The 22,500-nt window shown below is 42.2% G+C and overlaps 1 protein-coding gene across 5 annotated transcripts in view; it reads right to left on the bottom strand.

The window, feature by feature from the left end:
* CACNA2D1 (calcium voltage-gated channel auxiliary subunit alpha2delta 1) overlaps nt 1–21,894 on the bottom strand; it is a 658,640-nt gene extending 636,746 nt beyond the window's left edge. For 4 of the 5 annotated variants that reach the window (XM_026648660.2, XM_026648662.2, XM_026648663.2 and 1 more), the window contains exon 1: nt 21,506–21,894. In XM_026648660.2, the coding sequence (XP_026504445.1) occupies nt 21,506–21,600 (95 nt within the window). In that variant the 5' untranslated portion in view covers nt 21,601–21,894. The remainder of the gene's footprint in view (nt 1–21,505) is intronic. The other variant, XM_026648664.2, reaches the window with a different exon arrangement.
* Nucleotides 21,895–22,500: the final 606 nt, after the last annotated feature.

The following is a 22,500-nucleotide window of genomic DNA, read 5'->3' as shown; positions in this document are numbered from 1 at the left end:
CAGTCATCAACTAGCCCCCGTTCCTTGGGGCAGACTGCAGTATAGGCCACTCATCACAGGCAAGGTTGGGTTTGGACCTGCTGCCTTGGCCTAGCCCTGGGCTGCCCTCTGCAACCCCCAGTACCCCTTGGCCTCTTACTAGGCCGCAGCCTGGGGCTATCCAGGCTGGAGCTCCCCAGCTCCTCAGCCTGTCCCCAGCCCTGCTCCACTCAGGTACTCTGTCTCTAGCTCACTGCAGCCAGGCCCTTCTCCCTCTGAAGGCAGAGAGAGACTCCTGAGTTCTTGGCTCCCAGCCTTCTTATGCAAGCCAGCTGGGGCCTGATTGGGGCGTGGCCCAGCTGTGGCTACTTCCCCAATCAGCCCAGTAGCTTTTCCCTTTGCCCCAGCCCTCTGCCAGGGCTGTTTTAAACCCCTCAGGCAGGAGCGGGGTAACTACCCCGCTACAGATGTCCTGGGCACTCTGCGAGCGTTAGGCTTCGGACCCCAGTTTGTGGGTTTTCTCCAGGTGCTGTATGCTTCCGCAGAGTGTCTGGTCAGGCTCAACTGGACCCTGACCGAGCCGGTCAGCTTCGGGCGGGGAGTGCGGCAGGGGTGCCCCCTCTCGGGCCAGCTGTACGCTCTGGCGATCGAGCCCTTCCTCTGTCTCCTCCACAGGAGGTTGACGGGGTTGGTGCTTCGGGAGCCGGAGCTGCGGCTGGTCCTGTCGGCGTATGCCGACGATGTGCTCCTCGTGGTCCAAGACCCGGGCGACTTGGTGCGGGTGGAGGCTTGCCAGACAGTGTACTCGGCGGCCTCCTCCGCCCAGGTCAACTGGGTCAAGAGCTCTGGCCTGGTGGTAGGGGCCGGGTGGCAGGCGAGCTCTCTCCCACCTGCGCTTCAGGCCATCCGGTGGAGCGCGGGTCCGCTGCTCTATCTCGGCGTTTACCTTTCTGCCATGCATCCATCTCCACCGGAGAACTGGCACGGTTTACAAGGCAGGGTGACGGAGCGGCTCCGGAAATGGACAGGACTACTCCGGTGCCTCTCCCTTCACGGGAGGGCACTGGTACTCAATCAACTAGTCCTGTCCATGCTCTGGTGCCGGCTCAACACCCTGGTCCCGGCCCCGGGCTTCCTGGCCGACCTCCGGAGGGCGATTCTGGAGTTCTTTTGGCCAGCACTGCACTGGGTCTCTGTGGGGGTCCTCCATCTGCCCCTGGAGGAGGGAGGGCAGGGCCTGAAGTGCCTCCGCACTCAGGTCCATGTCTTCCGCCTCCAGGCCCTGCAGAGGTTCCTTTATGGTGCAGGTAGTCCGGCGTGGAGAGTACTGGCCCACACCTTCCGGCGTCCACTGGCTCCCTTGACACCTTTGAGGAGCAGTGGGCGCTGTCCGGGGTTCTCTGCTCGGTGTCCCCGTCAGGTTCCCTTCTTTTGACCCTTTGACCACACTCCTGTCCCTGTTTTTCCATTAGTTGTCCCCCGTAATCATTTGGGTTTTAGGCCCTGTGGGTCCTCCCCTTAGGCTGTGGGGGGGGATCCTTTAGCACTTCCCGGAACCCAATATGTACAGATGGGCATGGACCAAAATCTACTTATGAGCCTGCATGGAAAAATAAACAGGTCTATTTCAGTTACTGTAGAGTTGTTTCACTATAATAGTTATAGAATCCCCAGTTATTAGTTTATCAAAGCAGCGTACCGTGACTTTTTAGAGGTATCTGATGGTAACTCAGTTTCATACTTTCTCCGTAATCAGTTTCTCTGTTTCTGTTTTAACCAGGCTTGGGATTAATTATTTTTCAGTTGATCTCCAATTTGTGGCTCACCTGACATTTAAATAAGTATATGCTAGACTGGATTCCTATAAGTGGAGCACGTTTGGATTGGGACTTTTACAGACTGTAACACTTAGTTATCTCTGATAGGGAAAGCTACTGACAAATTCCTGGGTAACTCCGTAAGAGCAGATGCTACTTAAAACACGTTTTGAAGTTTAGGTACAAGGCTTCACCCAGAATGCACCTGCGCCTACTAACTCCCGATAAACAGTATAATTAGCCACTTCCTGAAAGAGGCATGGATTTTTGTAGAAATATCCATATGTGATAATTTAATTAAAGATAGTATCATAATGCATATGCACAAGGGGGGCTGAATCAAGATTGCATAGGCAACCTAAAAGCTGACATTTCCTAACTTTGGAGTATTTGACTTTGCAATCTAAATAATGTTCTATAACTTAGCATTTTTGCATGTCATTTTCTTGTTTGTTTTGTTAAAAAAAAAAAAAAAGGAAAAAGCAAAATTTTTTATACACAGCTGTGACAACCCTTCTCCCCATTATTCATCATCTTTACGCAGACTTTTACCACTTGGGCTACAGGACTAACTACATTAGTTAGCGCCCTGTAGTGGAAATCAGGGGTCCAGGGTTATGTTATGCCAATTATCTTCTGTGCAGCTTTGGGCAAGTCCCTGCACCTCTCTGTGCTTGTTTCCCCTCCCACTCTGTCTTGTTTTTGTAGACTGTAAGCCTTTCAGAGCTCTTCTTTAACTACACACAGCACAATGGGGACCAGATCTCAACTGGGGCCTCTAGGCATTACAACTAATATATAATGATGATGATGATACCCATCTGTGAAACGCAATCCAGTAGGTCAGTGCTAGAGCCAGGAACAGAATCCAGCTTCCTGACTCACATATTTTTGTTTTGATTTTATAATTTAAGGGGAATTATGTTCTTTTCATAAAGTGTTATGCCCTTCTTCTGCATGGCGCTATACAAGGATTGCCAACCAGGGAGTGACTTTTCAATATAAATGATCTGGGTTAGGAGAGTTCTGTGATGCTTCCAAGAAATAAATAAATAAATAAATAAAATTGGATGGATTTACCAAAACAAATGCATTGCTACAGTTTTTCATTGCATCACTTCTCTACTGAGAGTGTGACCCAGAAATATCCCCATCAGGGCCAGTGATCCTACAGGGCCATGTTCTAATACCCTTTCTCAAGGTGCATATTATCCTACTCCCCAAATAGAATCATTGAGTTCAGTGGGACTATTCAAGAAATAAGATAGTACATGAGTAAGGGTATCAGAATGTGACTCATGGTAATCTAAGCTGGTTTACTAAATAAATGCACTAGCCATTCTTTAATGGAGGTCTGCCCAAATAACAGCTTAGAAGATCATCGGTGAAAATAAGTTTGCTGTTTTCATGTTGGTCACTGATGGAAATTTGTCCATAGCTAAAAAGAAAAGAATCCACAGCCACATAGATTAGCATAATGATTACTCACAGCAAAGGAAATTCTCACACCTGGAATAAAAGTGAAGTGATTGGTCATCAGTGACATTCACTGGCAGAGATGTCTAGGGAAGTTTGTACAGTACGGGCCTGTGAATCAAGAATGTGAAAGACTAGTAGCACTGGCTAGAAGCAGTGTTTTTCAAATGTGGCCACCGTGGCTCTTCTTGCAGCCAGAGCCTCCTGGGCTGTGAGGGGAGTGGGGAGCAGTGGCCCCTCTCCCAGGGCCACCAGCAGGGGTCGGGCCCTGCCCCCCTCCAGAGACACAAACGCTGGAGGTGCAGGCAGTTGGTGAATTCCCCACTTTCTCAGGGGTGGGGGAGGGGGCAGACTTCGGCCACGGGGCTTCAGGCTCCATCCACACAGTAGCAGGCTCTGGTTCCAGGCTCTGGTCCCAGGCTCACCAATCACACCGTCGTCCGTGGGTCCTGCAGCCTCCCTACCCACCTCCCCATCCAGGGCTTAATTTCTCCCAGGGCTTGGTGGGGCTGAGTAGGTCTGCTGTGAAAAGTGATATTAACAAACATACAAATATCACTTTTCACAGCAGCAGACTTACTATCTAGCAAATTTTTTTAAAAAAGCAAAAGAAACAACAACAAAAAGACAAGAACATGCAAAGAACCTTATTTGTGTTTCTATTCTGTTTAGGTCCAGTAAAGAATAGAGGCCACTGTACAATATTTTTATTACTGAGTCTGAAAAATAAATTACAATGATTTGGACATGTATATATGCATATTATTTGTTTTTCCTAAAGTTAATTAAGTATTTTAGGAAAAATTGTCAGCACGGCCACCAGCAAGAGTTGGTGGCTGCACTCCGAGGTCACCAAACATTTTGTCTTCAGAATCCCTGGGCTAGAGTACTAAATTTGCATGCACAAGACTACAAAACTGAAATGAAAGCACTGATCAGCAGAAAATTCACAGAGCTTAGTTAAAACCCCAAAACAAACAAAAATCCCTCTCTGTGACTTCCACTATCTTGGAGCGTAATCTTTGTAGAAGTGACTATTCCATATGGATTCACCTTTGTTATCTAGTATTTATCACTGTTCTACCTCTTTTGTTTCCACTTTGATATTCTGCACCTCTATTCATTTTTCAATCATGCCCAATTATGTTACTATCTTTTCACTTGATAAAGTATCACCCTAACTTTTCTCTCCACGTACTGTAATGTCAACATGCCTTTTCTTTTCTGCCAATAGTCTCTCCCTAACTCCCTCCCTTCTGTATTGCTCTTCCTACCTGCTTATCATGCTACCATTGCAATTTCACTCAGATGATTAACAGTGAGTAACTTTCTGAATTTTAGTGGGGTTTCTAATCTTTGTGTAATGTAGCATCTCGTCTGACTAGTTAGTAACTGCAAGCTTCAAGTCAAATATTTACCCTTACCACTGGGTACAAAAACACTTAATATCTCTGTTTATAGGATATATAAGTACAAAAATGTCTTTATTTTAAACAATCATTTCAATTAAAACCTCAAGATTTTAATGTGTGTGTCACAGCTGCTACATCTGTTTTTTTTATTATGTTAATTATACCTAATCTAGGGGCAGTTCTACACCCCATTTAGAACCATAATTGTTTTATTTAACTCTTTTTAAAGGAGCTCAAACACAAAGCTGACTTATGCCTAGGCAACTGTCTGATGTATAGAGAGGATCCAGGCAAATATTTGATTTAGATTGGGTTGAAGTAACTTTATAACAAAATTGTGTCACAAGTACATTGTGAGCCCAGTTCCTTACTGTTGTAATACTTCATTAATAGATTGTTCCATTGTCCTCAATGGACTACTTGTGGAGTAAGATACTACACTCAGTGTATAGGTGGCAGAACTGGGCTCCGGATGAATAAAAACATGGAACCAAAGTTTCAGTCGCTGGTGCTTAATCTTAAGCACCAAGTATCCATTATGCGTCACAAATAGAGATTTTTTCCCTCTGCCGTTTCCCCCTTGCAGAAACGGCGGGGGTGGGGGAAATCTCTATTTGTGACACATAATGGATACTTGTGTGTAAAAATGCCAATCTGTGTGCACAGTGACTCTGTTTACACATGCAAGTACCTACTTCCATGAGGAAATTCACCAATTATGTCTTCCAACATCCCAGTGAGGGAGTGATGAGTATTGTTAGGCCCCATTTTGCGGACTGGGAAACTAAGGCACTGAGAAACTTAAGGGGTTGTTTCTATAAGGTGCTGAGAGCAGCCACCTCCCAATGTCGTTATGATTAATGGAAACAGAGTGCTCTACAGGATCAAGACCTAAATCACTTGCTGAAGATCATACAGTGAGTCAACAGTATAAGAGTTCTTCTAACTCCCAGCCCCTTGACTTTACGCAGGAGACAGGGCTGGATTAACCTTTTGTGGGCCCCGTGTCAAACATATTTGTGGGCCCCCATTGGGGCAATGCAGGGCTGGCGTTTCCATTTAGGTGACCTAGGCGGTTGCCTAGAGCAGCAGGATTTGGGAGGCGGCATTTTGCCGCCCTTGGCGGCAATTCTGCGGCGGGGGGTCCTTCCGCGCTCCGGGTCTTCGGCAGCAATTCTGCAGCGGGGGGTCCTTCTGCGCTCCGGGACCCACCGCCGAAGTGCCCCGAAGACCGGGAGTGCGGAAGGACCCCCCGCTGCAGAATTGCCGCCGAAGACCGGGAGCGTGGAAGGACCCCCCGCCTAGGGCGGCAAAAACCCTGGCGCCGCTCCTGGGGCAATGGAGCATGGCGTGGGGGAGGGTCAGTCTCTGGAGCAAGAGGCCAGCCAGAGCCAATGGGGCATGCCATAGCAGGGCGGCTCTGCTCCATCCAGACCAGTGCGAGGGCACTATTTACAAACTGGCAGTTGCCAGATGCACAGTGGCCCACCCGGCCCTGTGCTGCCAGCATGCCCCTTCCCCTCGGAAGCAGGCCCATGCCACGCCACAGCACACAGCCCCTCTGCCCAACACCCCCCTGACTCCCTATGGCCAGTGCCCCCCCAGACCCACTATGCCCAGCGCATCCCCCAGAGTCCCCTCCCCCACAAATGCACAGCTCCTTGCACAACACCACCCTTGCCCAGCGCCCCCCTGCCCACAGCCCCACCACAATGGCCCAGCACCCCCCAGAGATCTCCCACTCCTTAATGCTCCAACACACAGAGATCTTCCCCGCCCCCTCACAGCCCAGCACCCCTATCCAAACCCCTCCAGAGACCCACTCCCCGACGTCCTGCCTCCCGGCCACACTCACCAGCCCTGCTGGGAGGCGACTATGTCTGCCGGGCTCAGCCAGCAGGGCAGCCAGGTCTGGTCCCAGGGTGGGGAATCGCTCCAGCCCCTCGGGAGTGCCGCGATCAGCCAGGTTCCCTCAGGGCTCATTTGCCTGGAAGAGCCCAGCCAAACCCCCCACACTTTCCCCCCCACCACCACCTGGCTGAGACTGGCCAGGTTTCTGTACCAGTCCCAGGCAGCTCAGCTCCGGGGAGACAGGCGAGCCCCCACAGGTGGTGGGAAGCAGAGACTGCCCAGAGCCGGAGGCGCACTGTGGTCCGGTCAGGAGGCAGAGAGGAGCCCTCGGCCAGAGGCAGGGCAAGAGGACCAAGTGTTGGGCGGGGGGCGGAGAGGAGACCTCGGCCGGAAGGCAGGCCGAGAGGAGCAAGTCGTGGGCGGGGGGCGGAGAGGAGACCTCGGCCGGAAGGCAGGCCGAGAGGAGCAAGTGGTGGGTTGGGGGAGCCAGCAGGCTGGCGGTGTCTAAGGGAGCAGTGCAAGCGGAGCAGGCCAGGGCCACATCTGAACATGGGCCCAAGCTCCATGGAGACACTGGCGCCATTGTAAACTCGGCATTGGCAGGAGAATATAACCCAGGCATTCCTACACCCCATTCTCACCCCTAGACCAGTCTCCTCTTTAAACCCCGTTGTATATTTCAACTCCTGGTGGAGAAGAGAGAAGGTAAATATTTTCCAATATATCTCTTGCGACAAAGATCAAGATTTTACTTTGCAGAACTCTGATGCTTTAGATTTTGTGAAGATTTTAAATATAAATACCTGAAAAAAAAAAATCAAGCTTTTGCACCAGATGGTGGACTAGGTAATCAGCTCTGCATAATGAGGGGTTAAAATAAATGACTTTGATCATTCCTACCCAAGCTGAAATGAAATGCTGAGCTCTACAACTAATTGCTTCTTTAAAAAAAGAAAAAAAAAAAAGGCAAAATGTGTGAAAGCCATTTACATTTTAGACTTCACGGTATTAGACAATATACAGTGTTTTAAACAGGGAAAATACTTCCTTTGCAATCACATATGTATACAAAATAGCATTTGTTGCTAATCTGAAGGAACAATTTGCCATGCCATATAGCATGTTAAAAAGTCCTCTTTTACATGGACACTTGGCTCAGCAATGCATAGACAATGAAGTGATGTCAGAGCTGATAATTTAAGGGGAAGACAAATGACCACATCTGATATCATGCATGGTTTCCTTTGTGATATGTTACTATTTCCCTTTGCGTAGCCTAATATGATCATGTAATACATTTTATTTTATACAATCTACACAATCAGGCCTTGACAGTGATGACTCATTCCCCGAGGATTAAAACCTGCATATGCACAATAAGAAATTATTTTATGCAGATTCATCCTGAACCTTGGTTGTATATGGTACAGGCCTGATTCTCTTCTTGCATTCACCAATATAACTTCTATTCACTTCAGTAGAATTACTTCTGACTTATGCTGATGTAAGGGAGATTAGACTCAGGTCCCAAATTATATCTGTTGACGTTTATGCATGCACATTTACACCAAATTCATCCTTGGTGTAATGCCACTGAAGTCACACACGGATTAATTTAGCCAGATTCTGCCTTCAGATATAGAACAGAATTTCGTCCCACCTATTTAGTTTAATGTAATCTCCTTACCACTTCATGCAGATCACCCACTCACTTGCAAATCTAGCATTTCTGCAAAAGCCAAATGCAACAAGATGCCACACAAGAAAGTGACTTTGAATGTAACAAATTAACATTGTAAGGATTATACAAATTTCCTTCTGTTGTGCATGTCAAAAATGATTACCATGGAGAGGCCTGTTACTCGCATTTGAAAAACTTGCTACTTCAGTGGTTATCATTAGTTATAGCATTAATTCATAGTCTGTAATAAATCCACCCCCAACTACACTGCCCCCCATGCAACATGTGTGCGTATTCCTTGGAAGTAATTTCATTAAGTAGCTCTATTTATCTTAAGTACTTACGTGGCCCCCATTCACCCCTCTGTCTGTAATGTATTTATTCACACACCACCCCTGCAAGGTAGGATGGGTCCTAGGCTAGCATCCTAACCTCTGGACTAGCCTCCCTCTCTGTTTTCATTAGAGAACACTTAAGATGTTTATGGCCTATTTTCAAATGAGCTGAGCACCGCCAGTTCCGACTGTCTTCAGTGGGAACTCCAGGAGCTCATTAATTCCAGAAATAAGCCCCTCAGGTGTTCTCATTTGGGGGAAATGATGGGGGTATATCAAAATGAGTGTAACTAACTGCTGGCATGAATCAGATATGCTGGTCTTTTTCACAGTGCTGTCTGTACATTTTTGCTGACTCCTGTGTTAGTTTCTAAAAATGCTACTGAGCTTATGTTTTACAATCTGTGTACATCCCAGGAGTAAAGATTTGGGGGATTAACTCTCCTAACGCCCCAGGCCTTCAGTCACCAAAAAAGGGGGGGAGGGTTAGGTGTGACAGCAACTTTTCATTTGTTCTATAAAAAGCATCTGCCGTGGGAAGCAGATAAATCAGAATTACTATCCTGTCAGGAAAGATCACGTGTATGCAGCTTTCTGAGGCAAAATGAGAGTATAAAAATAAAACCACTTTTCATTCATTCATACAAACCTTAAGTAACAAATTAATCTAGACAGTCCCCCTCCCCCCCATTTGGCTAGGTACTAGGCCCCTCATCTGTAAAACTGGACACCTGTGAAGTAGGTAAGTATTACCCCCATTTAATAAATGAGGAAAACTGAGGCACAGATTTTAAGTGACTAGAACAAGCCCACAGAGAGACTCAATATGAAAAGACTGAACCAGTTTAACTATAATGTAATATATTTGCCCACGGGGATTTAAAGCAGAAAAACAATACCCCTCCCTTTAGTCTCCTTTCTCGTTATTCTTCTGCAGAAAAAATACCATTGAAACTGCATCATCCACTCATAGGGATGGTTTTAGCCCTGAGGAAGGGGGCACAGTTGGCAACACCAACAGATTGACTAGTTAATGCATGTGGACCTGTGCATACCTCCTACCACTGTAGAAGGCCAACGCTCTTTATGCAGTACTTCAATGTTCTATCCCACCCAATCTCAGATACAGCTCCCTTTAGAACTCTGGCCCCCACACCTCCACCTTAACCCCTCTTGAAGAGCGGTTTTAGATATAGAATGGAATTACTGCTCCAGGCTAGAGAAGTGCTACAGAATGTAATAAGGGTGAAACCAACAGGGTTCTGTAGACATTTAACAAGGTTCTGTAGAAAGTCTTTTAAATACCTTAGGAATTTAATAATTTATAGAGGCATAGATTCCAAGGCCAGAAGGTACCATTGTGATCATCTAGTCTGACCTCCTATAACCCACAGGCTATAGAACTTCTCCAAAAATAATCCCTAGAGAATATAGTTTAGAAAAACATCCAATCTTGATTTAACAATTGCCAGTGATGAAGAGCCCACCACAACCCTTGGTAAATTGTTCCAACAGTTAATTACTCTCACAGTTAAAGATTTATGCCTTATTTCCAGTCTGAATTTGTCTAGCTTCTACATCCAGTCATTGGATCTTGTTCTACCTTTCTCTACTAGACTGAAGAGCCCATTATTAAATATTTGTTTGTCACGTCAGTACTGACACACAGTGATTAAGTCATCCCTAAACCTTCTCCTTGTTAGGCTAAATAGATTGAGCTCCTCAAGTCTATCACTTTAAGGCATGTTGTCTAATCCTTTAATCATTCTTGTGACTCTTCTGTGAACCCTCTCCAATTTATGAACATATTTCTTGAACTGCGGACATCAGAAATGGGCACAGTATTGCAGTAGCAGTTGCACTAGTGCTGAATACAGAGGTAAAATTAGCCTCTCTACTCCTAATTGAGATTCCCCTGTTCATGCCTCCAAGGGAGGCATTTGCCCTTTTGGCCACAGCATAACACTTGTATCATATGTTCAGCTGATTATCCACCATGACCCCAAAATCTTCTTCTGAATCACGGCTTCCCAGGATAGAGTCCCCCATCCTGTAAGTATGGCCTACATTCTTTGTTCCTATATGTATACATTTAACCATATTAAATGCATAGTGTTTGCTTGTGTTCAGCTTACACAGTGATTCAGATCACGCTGCATCAGTGACTTGTCCTCTTCATTATTTACCACTCCCCCAATTTTTCCGTCATCTGCAAACTTCATCAGTGCTGATTTTATGTTTCCTTCCAGGTCACTGAAAAGTATGTTAACTAGCAGAGGGTCAAGAACTGATCCCTGATGGACCCCATTAGAAACACATCCATTCAATGATGATTCCCCATTTAAAATTGTATTTTGAGACCTATCAGTTAACCAGCTTTTAATCCATGTAAAGTATGCCATGTTTTACATCATTCTAGTTTTTAATCAAAATATCATCCAGTACCAAGTCAAACACCATACAGAAGTTTAAGTATATTACAGCAACATTATTATATCAACCACACTTGATATCTTTTTTTATGAGATTACAAATTAGTTTGATAGAATCTATTTTCCATAAACCCATATTGATTGGCATTAATTATATTACCCTCCTTTAATACTTTATTAATCAAGTCCTGTATCAGATGCTTCATTATCTTACCAGAGACCCACATCAAACTCACAGGCTTATAACTACCTGTGGGTCATCCTGTTTATGCTTTTTTAAATATTGTCACAAAATTAGCTTTCTTCCAGTGTTCTGAAACTTCCCCAGTTTTCCAAGACTTATTGTAAACAACAACAAATATTAATGGTCCAGCAAGCTCCTCAGCCAGGTCTTTTAAAACTCTTGGATGCAAGTTATCCAGACCTGCTGATTTAAAAATGTTTAACTGTAGTAGCTGCTGTTGAACATCCTTCTGAGATGCTAATACAATGGAAAGTGTGTTATCATATAACATCGTTATCTGTTTTTTCCCCAAATACAGAACATAAATATTTATTGAACTATTCTGGCTTTTCTGCATTTTCATTAGTAATTCCACCAGTTGCATCTATTAATGGACCAATACCATTGTTAGGATTCTTTTTGTTCCTAACATACTTGAACTTCTTATTATCCTATACTGCTGGCCACAAATTTCTCCTTGTGTTCCTTTACTTCCCAAAGGATTTTTTTTTTTATAATTCCTTACTCTCATTCCTCCATTTGTTATATATTATTATTTTTTATAGCTGCCTTCACTTCCCTTATAAACCAGGTTGTTTTTTTAACCATGACATCCTTCTTCCTTGGTTGTAGGATTGTGGCTTTTTGGCATCTAGTAAAGTGTTCTTAAACAATTCCTAATTATCATTCACATTTTTCCGATTAAATTTTTTCCTCTGAGCTGATCTAACTTGTAATTGTTTTCAGCTTTGTAAAACAGGCCCTTTAAAGCATCAAGTATATTTATTACTGGTCTGGACTTTATTCCGTTTGCACATTAGAAATGTGATCAAGTCATGATCACTTGTACCTAAGCTACCATTAATATTTAGTTCTGTGACCACTTTCTCTTTATCTGTCAAGATGTGGTCTAATATTAAATTCCCCTGGGTTGGATGCAACACGTTGAGTTTGAACTGAATTCTATAATATTTAGAAATTCCAAGGATGTTTTAGTACTGGCAGCATGATACTTCCAGCGTATGTCGCTCATATTGAAGTCCCCCACAATCACACAGTTGTTGTTTTTTCCTGCACACTCCAAATAGGTGAGTAAGGAGCTCATCATTCTGTTCCATAGTGTGATCTGGTGGTCTGTCGCAGACACCAACTAATACCCCATATTGTGCTTTGTCTACTAGGACACTGATTCATAAGATTATTTAATTCCAAGTTACCAGTGACTCAGGAACAGGTAATGTCATTTTTGACAGAGTGACATAAACCCTAGTACAGAATGTTATTCTTTCTATAGAATTTTTAATAATGATGATGATAATAAAATACATTATATATTGTATAAGGTGTTTTTACCCATATGACTTCCTGCATTGATAGCTTCTGGGAAACTGGCAAAGTGCAGAGGGGAACATGACGCATGCAATAGCTGCACTTCCAGAATAAACTCACAGAGCCCAACCCCCAATGATGTCATATGGAGGAGCTATCCTACGGTAAAAATTGTTACCTCAGAAAATATGGCTGCACTAAGACATCCAAAACAAAATGCACTTTCGGTAGCATGCCAAGGAAAACGATGACTGCAATCTTTATTTTACTCTATCTAGTCACATCAGAGCTTTTGCTAAACATGAGCCAAATTTTGCTTGACGTATTCACACATGTAGCCCAGCTGAAGTTATGTGAGTCAGGTGAGTAAGGGCGGCAGGACTGGGCGCTGAACACACCGACCCAATTTCAGGTTCCAGGGTCCAAATAATTATTTGCAAAATCTGTATCTATCACAGCTGATCTGCATTCTTTCTCCTATTGAACTCTTAAAAAGCAAGGAAGGGGAGAGAAGCAGAGAAGGTAATTAAAGAGGGTAAAAAAATCCCATAGAAGCAAGGTTTATTATAACCATAAATATTATAACCCCACATTCATATGCTATGAGTATTTGAGGCACTGCCTCAAATAAAGACAGACTGATTTTGAATTACTGTAATTAACTGCAAAAGCTTGCTGATTTGTTGATGCAATATAATGTCAATCTTTTTCATAAACTTGTTAGAATCTTTGTAAATAAATAGCAAAAAATCATACGAGGAACAAAAATCCAGCTTGTTGCCTCTCTATTCCACCACTGGCACATATGGGGGAGGGATAGCTCAGTGGTTTGAGCATTGGCCTGCTAAACCCAGGCTTGTGAGCTCAATCCTTGAGGGGGGCATTTGGGGATTTAGTTGGGGATTGGTCCTGCTTTGAGCAGGGGGTTGGACTAGATAACCTTCAGAGGTCCCATCCAACCCCGATATTCTACGAGGGGGAGGGGGAATTTTGGGTCTGATCTTGCTCCCATTGAAGTAAATGAAAAACTCCTATTGAACTGAATGGGAGCAAGATAGGACCCGTTATTTAAAAATAAAAACAAAGGAAAGCTATGGGCCTAATCTGCAAATCCTTACTCATATGATGAGTTCTTGCCCATGCAAATAACCCCACTGATATAAATGGGGCTTCTCAACAAAGGTTCACTGATTAGGGTCAGATTCTGACCCCAAATCAAGAATATAAAACATGGGGTTTGATTCGGCAAAACTTGACTCAAATAAGAAGTCACTGCTCATGGAAGATATCTCATTGATGTAAGTGAGGTTACTGTATGGTAACAAATGTTCACACCTTTTAAGGAATACAGATCAGACACATTTAGTACTGATTTTTGTCACAGTGGAAATGTGCTCAGGAGTGAAACTGTATGGAACATAGGGATATTATCTTTCAAATATCAATCCCATCATTACATAATTCATTAATTTACTATTAATTCCCATTAAAGACAGTCGTTTGTAAACAAATGAAGCAATCATGTACAAAGCCATAGTTGACATTTTTCCCTTTGTAAATCATGTGCGTTCTCTACGCTCTGGCACAACACTATATATTTAATGATGTCTCAACAAAAGCCCAGAAAAATAAAACAGCGGGGGAAACATCAAGGCTTTTGCAAGTTTGTTATATCAGCATAGTTGCTTTTATTTTTTCAAACAACATCAGGGCCAGGACTGGCCTCCATGTGGAATGAGCATTAGCACTTATTATACAGATAGGATCTGTGCCCCCTGTAACCGATAACCCTGCTTCATAGGACAGCTGCTTTGGAGTCACCCTTTGGACAACAATTCCACCCTCATCAAACGTCAGCTCCACCAACAAAGTTCCATTCTGTGTCACTTTTACTAGCGGGATCTTCGTGAGAGGGAGCGATGTGTATCACCCATGTTGCCTCAGTCCATTGTGGGATCAGCCTCTTCCTGTGTCAGGCCTGCTGAGACCCAGCCCCCTCACTGCATAAATCCAAGCTCTCAGGGCATGGGAAGATGGAGATGATGCTGAGGACTCTGCACAATCTGAACTAATCTCAGTTTCAAAAAGGTGTAGTACTACACACCTGGGAAACACCCAAGGCCCCAACCAGCAGCCCCTATGCAGGCAAAGTTGCCATGGGCTTTAGCTTGAGTAAGGTTTATGCAATAAGGCCCCTAGATATACTCCTCTGATACAAACTGGGATTTTTAAAGGTGCTGATGTGATTTAGGAGCACAAGTCCAATTGATTTTCAATAAGGTATGTACAGGCTCTTAAGTCACTCAGGCTCTTTTGAAAATCCCACCCATGTTCTACTGCAATATGCGTAATTAGCAGGCTAGATTTGACTGAATGTCCTAGAAAATTAGACTTATTGGGCCCGACTTTGTCCTCAGTTAAACTCAAACCAGCACATTAATGTCATCAAGGTGTTACAAGTTCAGCTGAGGGCAGGATTCGGCTATTAATATTATATATTTGCAGTTTGTATTTAAACCATTTCTACAATCAGTAGAGTATTATATGGAAATAATGATGCTGTTGGAGCCAAAAAGCATATTCAAAATAAGATACTGGACAAATTCTCTCATCATTTATAGGGGTATCGATCAGAAGTGATGAGAATCAAGCCCATAATATGTAATTGCATCGTTCAGTTCATTATTATTTGCAATACCATTTATTACTACAAAATCCAAGCTTTGGGCCCAATCCTGCAAATCATAGGAGTAGTTCAAGGGGACAGTGGGATCACTGATGTGAGAGAACTATATGAATGAGAAAGGTGTTGTAGGATCGGGTCCTTTAGTAAGTACAAAAAGAAAAATTGGGGCTGCATTCTCGTTCACATATAATTTAAATATTGATTGATACTCATCATTTAATGACAGTAGACAGAATGACATGCTCATACTGGAGAGCTTTGACAGTAAACAGAGCACTGAGAATAGGGATTACCCAAGGGAGAAAAATGAGGAATATGTTTTTAGGGGTTTTTTTCGGTTTTTTGGTACACCTCTACCTCGATATAACACTGTCCTCTTGAGCCAAAAAATCTTATCGCGTTACAGGTGAAACTGCGTTATATTGAACTTGCTTTGATCCACTGGAGTGCGCAGCCCCGACCCCCCCAGAGCACTGCTTTACCGCATTATATCCGAATTCATGTTATATCGGGTCGTGTTATATTGGGGTAGAGGTGTAATTAGAAACCTTTGCATTTTTTCAAGGTGTTAGAGTCACTAATTGCTTAAATCCAGAAAATAAGTTTGTATCATTTCTGTAAATAAGCCTGATTCCGTATTTACTAGAGACAAAAAATAAACCACAGCATTTGACTTTAGCAAAATTACAGTTGGGGTCCAAGTAACAATTTGATTCCCAGCATTATAGATTGGTGAAGTTTCTTCTTCCTAAGCAGAGGAGAGGGTTTTTATCCCAAGTCCACAATTTTGGCATTAGTCACGAATATCTTTATAAACTCGCTAAACAAAATATATATATAGGCATACAGGGATGAGAAACTCTAGTTCATCTATAAAAATACAAGGGAGTTTCGGGCCCAATCCTGCTTCCATTAAAACAAGTTCGAGTAGGACTGGTCTATTTTCTTCTCTCTGTTATACTACCCAGTACTGCAACCCTCAAATCTTATTATAGTTCATTGGTTTAAATGAGATTACTTGCTTTGGTAAGAGCTGCTCACATGAGTAAGGGCCGGAGGATCAAGGCATTAAAAGGTCTAACCTCAGTTATCAGTGGATTTGTGTAACCCAGTTTACTGTTTATCGTTTGCAAAAGGTTAAACTAAAATTTGACCATTTCCCTCCCCCAAATTAAAGTGGTCAGCTAAATTAATATTGTTTTTAAAAAAATCTACACCAAAGGCCTTCTATTTAAGTGAACACATATAAAACTAACATACTGCCAGGCTCCCTCCCTCTCTTTCTAGCAGCTGAGTTCTTGGATAAAATCATTTTGTAGGGTATGAGCAATGCAGTTCTGAAAATAGCATCATTGTAAGATTAAAGATGGCAAGAACCCTAAACCACTGATTTATTTCAATGAAAATCTCTTTCTGATCAGTGACTATGCTGCAAGTTTTCAGCTTAGATTTTCATACCTAATAAAATGTAACAGCTGTAGGTTTGAAAACCTTAGAAGAAATAACCATGGGAATGGAGAGGAGAGGGGACATCAAAACACTAACAAGAGGGAAAGAAATAAAACCAAAATACCAAGAAACTCCCATTCACTGATAATAAATATAATAAATGGAATCATGTTCTGCGAATCCAAATAACTTTCATTTATCACCATCATGCACACCGATATACATACACACACAAAAGAAAAACAACACTGGTCACCAAGCTGTTTTGCACTCTGCTTTAAATTTATTTCTACTAGACATACATTCATAAGACTGTGTTTTAAGCACCTGTGGTTTTACACATCTTGTGTAGTGTTTGGCACGCAGACACATGATGCTGAGAACACACCAAGAGGTGATACTTCACTTCTCTGTTTCTAAGTGCATTACATCTTTTGGCTCCCTCTCTCTGTTCCATTTACACGAAGGCTCACGTCAATGGGGTATTTTTTATAGCAGAGAGTATTTCTGAATATACCAAAACAATGCTATTTTCAAAAGTGCTAGTACTTGATATATTACAACTAGTTTCAAAGCTAAATAGGATATTTTGCTATCAAAGATTTTTTTTAATAAAAGGATCAAATAATCATTATACTGGAAGTATCAAAATGAAGTATGTACGTTTATCAGCACATTTAAAATACACACTGTGAATGTCTTCTGTCCACCCTTTGTCACTAATCATTTAATACAGAAAGTGATACAGAATATCAAGTCTAGCCTGTATAGTTATTAATGGTAGAATTACACTTGGTAGGACCATGCACAAAAACCAAAAGATAAAGATCCCAGTCCTTTCATGTGTGTCATCCTTACTTCAATGAGTAATCCTAATGACATAAAAGAGAGAAAGGGTGATTCACATGAGTAAGTGTTTGCAGGATTAGACCTTTATTTACTAAATGTTTGCTTGTCTATAAGTATATGCACAATTTCCTTGTTATTCTTGCATATTTTACATATTCTGAATAATATTAATAAATCTTATAACTCATTCCAAGTGACAAAGTCTGTCTCGGTTATGTCATGAGCTTATACTTCTTATTTTAAAATCCAAACATTAAGAGAGAGTCATTTTAAAAAAAAGAGAGAACTAAAGACAGAAAATGTTTTAAAGGATTTGATAGAACCAAACTATGAGCCCAATCCTGCAAATACATACACAAAAGCAGTCCTATTGAATTTAATAGGATCCAATCCTAAATTTGTCAAACACTTAACTGTTAAGTTTTAAATTGTGTAACAAAATATCCAAGTTAGTCCTCTCAAAGCATGGAGTACATATTTACATTTTATGTTAATCAGTGTTATAGTAAATATCAGCACTACTGTAATTACTGCTTTTTAGTTGATATCAAAAGTACGACTGTTTTAAAAAAAATCTGAAATTAAAATGGCTTATTTTGTTTCTATTACTGTTATTTTATTCATATAGCAGCAATAGTGTGCTAGGCTGTCCTTCTAAATAAAATTAAAAAATACATCTAACATTAAAATATTGTATCTAGATATATATAGACATTAAATGTACATATAAGACTAGAAAGAAAGAAATGCATTGTGTACTTTTACCAGCAGTTCAGTTACAAGTATGATAGGTCTACCATATAAAAAAAATATTCTCATACAAGTGCAAAATGTATGCAATGTTGCACATATGACTGAATTACTGGAAGTCAAAACATAAGAGACCACTGTATATTTTAGTGCACTGTATAATTTAGTGCATTGTATAATTCCTTAATATTTTGACACAGTGAAAATGATATATTTAACTAAATGTGCAATATATATTGATCAGTTGTCAAACCTTATATCAAAAGATCAAGTTATATCCATCAATATGCCTGCATATCCCAACACAGAAAATCTTCAATCTGATTAAAATATTCTAACGTTGGCTGCTTGCAGCACTATGTGACTATAACATATTTTCTGCTTTTGAATGAACAGCTCAGGTTTCTATTTCATTCAGTATAGATGTTTCTAATAAGCTGACTCCCCCTATTTTGCTGGGTAAACATATCAAAGCCAAAGTAGTGAAATTGATCAAATGCCTGAGATTCTATCTAAGAGACACTAGTGAAAGCTTTTGAGTTTTTCTTTACCAAAAAAGATATATTTTTATATCACTGTATTGATTACATGAGTTTCTTGAGTTGTGCAGGAAAGATACATCTCATAAGAATGACATTAACTGATGCAAAATTCACAGGATAATGGGGTGGGAAACAATTGTTGATAAAATCAACAACTATGTAGCCTTGTATATGCTAATTTTTAAATTACAATACACCCACCCAAGCAATATTCAAATGCCGCCTAACACCAACTTTTCAAATAAATGATAAAAGAGAGGGGTGCATATTAAAAATATTGGGAAAATACTTTTAGATGAATGTGACATATCAGGCATTAAACAGCCTTTGGTTTTCAACTATTAGTATCCCTTTCATTTCTTCCCACCCCCTCGGTCTTTTTTCTATTTGTTACTACTGGTATTTACATCTAAAATGATTTACACTCACAGACATTTTCACTTGTGTCATTTTCACTTTGTTCTTCCCTATTTACACTATACACTGGTGAGCAAAGCATCATTAAACTTGCAGTTGTTAAAAGCAGTATCCTAGCATTGTTTTCGGCTTCACCTGTTACATCATTACTCTTTGCAAAACAAGTCCTCCTACCAGCCTGCTGAACTGTCTCCTAAATGAAATGAGACTTATTTGCTCTTTGATTTCATTTAAGAGAGGAAATACATTATTATGAAGGATAGGCAGACACTGTGGATTCTTTCTACAATATTTCAATGGCTTGATTTAAAAAAAACAGACAGTAAGTAGATTGTGGAGAACATATAAATGCTGTTAACCAAGAGAAAAGATATTTTTATTGTGCATTCTTTATCATTAAAGTTCTTTGCTTAACTAATACCTTATTCTGCTGATGTTTGCTCTTATCATCATGAATAGATAGTAAGAGTAACTGTGACTGTAAGAAGCAAATATGGACTGAGTGGACTACTAACATTTTTTAAAAAGTATCTCAAAGTAAAAAGAGACCCATAATTCTACTTGGAAATTATAGTATCTGCTTTCCGTCGTGTTGGTTTCCATTTCTTTATCTGTTACGAATTAGATAAATTTAAGGAGAAGATCAATTGTGAATAATTGTATATAACATGATTTATCAATTCACTAAGAGATAGTCTTTTGATCTAGGATGGTGGTGTCTAAGAGTAGCAAGAATTTAAAAGACGGGTATCCTAGCATTATTTTTTAGTTAACTCTTCTTGTTTTACACAGCACATCTTTGTAACTCTTTCAGTCCAAGAAAATAAAAGTAAATGAAAATGAAAAGGCAAGGCTTCATTTATGCAATCTAAAAGATATTAAGTGGTTACGCAGTTATCTTTCTTAATCCCTTTCTTTCTTGTACCAGTGTGTGCATCCTTTTAGTCTTGCTCCAATATATAATAGAACCAACACAGAGAACTGAAACCAATTCTAACACACCAGCAGCACTAATTGGTGAAAAAGCACTACTGGTAATCACAGAAATCTCCTGTACAGAATGAGCCAGGACAGTAAATTCTGCCCAGCATCAAACAACACAGAAGACTACCCTTAGCTTTGTTTTTCTTATGTAAAATGCATTAAAGTGAGCCATCCACATAAAGTTATCTAATGAGAGGTTTTAACCCAGGAACTAAAGTAAGTGCTTCTAAAAAGAAAATGTGGTCATTAGTCCACATTGTTTCTTATCCTATAAGTGTCTGACTGAAACTAAAATATAACATATTGGGCTATTTCCCCCCCTCCTTCTTGTTTTGCATGCTTTTCATTATGTGATCCTAGCTTTGTTCAGGGATACACTTTCATGTTAATAACTGCGCAACGCTTTAAAATTTTCTATTACATCCATGCAAAACAGCAACATAAAACAGCTATTACTAAGAATATTTCTCTTGAAGGTGCAAAGGTGAATCCCCTTAAGTAATTATTGTGATGGCTAATGTTTGAGAGTCTGCATGAAAACACGGCTACTTTACTTATGTTGCTTTAAACATGCAAAAAGGTCTGCTTTTGCACATGCATGCGCACACACAAAACCACACGAACAAAACAAACCTGGAACTGTCAAAATATTAATGTTGTGAACTGGAGGAAATCCAAGTAGAAATGAGCGCATACATACATTTAAAATCTTCATCCAAAAATTACAACAACAACTGTCTTGGAAACATGCATGGAAAAGGCAAGGACATGTATTACATGCATCTTTTATTTAAAAAAGAAAAAAAGAAATTGCTACAGTATTTTTAAAAATAGAAAGTGTTAAAATTCCAGTCACACAGAAATAACCTTTGAAGCTGGTGGGGGCGGGGAGAGGGGAATGTGTGCAACTAGAAACTTTCCTCTTAGCACAGCTAAACTGCTGGGGGTATATTTAGAGACTGGGATCTGCTCTGGAGTGTTGCTCTCATGTAAATCCCTTGACTCAAAAGTATAGTACTTGGCTTTCCCTGGTCTTGCTCTCGCTCTTCTCAGTTACCATCTATTGGAGAGCCTGGATCGCTAAAACAAAAGCAGCCAAAATCCTGCAGTGTACCCCAGTTACCACTTTATGATCAGGGCTCCCCCACTCCCCAGGAAGGAGAACTCTCCTGCAAATTACAATCGCCACCCTCTCCCAAACACACACCCACTTTCCCAGTGAAACGCTTTCCTTCCCCACCACCCAATTTAAAACCAAAAACCAGTCCAGATCCAAACTCAGGTGGGACTTACGTTGTGGCAGAAGGGAAGGGTCCTTCGGAGGACAGGTTCATCACCAGGGACTGGAAAAGTGTCAGACTAAAGACTAGCAGCCAGCCAGCAGCCATCTTCCTGATCGAAGATCGATCCCCCCAGTCACGGAGACGGAACAAATAATAAAATTAAAGGAGTAGGGGATTGTTTTGCTTTTTAAAGTGCCCCCCCTTCTCCGAGGAGCCGCCCAGCGATGGGCACAGCAGCAGGGAGCGGAGCTGGGGGTGGGGAGGAGACCGATTGAGATCTGTGGGTGGAGCGGGGGATCCAGGGAGATACTCTGACTCGCCGCTACTCCAGCGGCAGCTCCGGCTCCATCCGATCCGCCGCCATCAGGGCTACTTTTGGAACAGATCTCCGCTCGCTCTGGCGTGCCCGGCTCGCTCCTTCCCTGATTTATTCCCGATTGCGGAGGAGGGGAGGGGAGGGGAGGGGAGAGGCGGAGGAGGCGGCGGCGGGCATGGGGGTGTTGGAGGGGCTGAGTTGTGGGAAGCAGCAGAGGCTGGGAGATTTCTCCTTTGCTTCCCTGCTACGAGCAAGAAGAAAAGGGAGCTGGGGAAAGTCACAGCGGGGGGAGGGTGTTAGATGAGCCTCGGCGAGCCGCTTTCCATACAAGGAATAGGAGGAACTCCCAAAGTCAGCATCTGATCTCCCGAGCTTTGGGGGCGGAGGGGAGGGGGGTAGAGGGGAGATGGTGCCCGCAGCCAGCCACATGCTAGAAAGCCCTGCACAAGGCAGCCTCGCAGGCCAGGCTCCGAACCGGCCCGGATTTGCTCCGCAAAGCACTTTGTGTTTTGTTGTATGGACTGGCCCTGTGCTGGAGCTGAGGCAGCCTGGGAACTGGAGCGCAGAATCAAGCGAGACTCCGGCTCGCCGCCTGGTTCGAAAGCCTCTCCGGGCTTGTCGCTAGCGGCCCCCTGGGCATGTGCGGCTGGGTCTCTGCACCTCCCGGGCGGCCCCCTGGGCATGAGCGG

This window comes from Terrapene carolina, unplaced genomic scaffold (genome assembly GCF_002925995.2).
Source record: "Terrapene carolina triunguis isolate 2854851 unplaced genomic scaffold, T_m_triunguis-2.0 Scaffold68, whole genome shotgun sequence".
In the NCBI taxonomy this organism is placed as follows: Eukaryota; Metazoa; Chordata; order Testudines; family Emydidae; genus Terrapene; species Terrapene triunguis.
The sequence above is the reverse complement of the archived record's forward strand: the minus strand, read 5'-3'. Positions and strand labels throughout refer to the sequence as shown.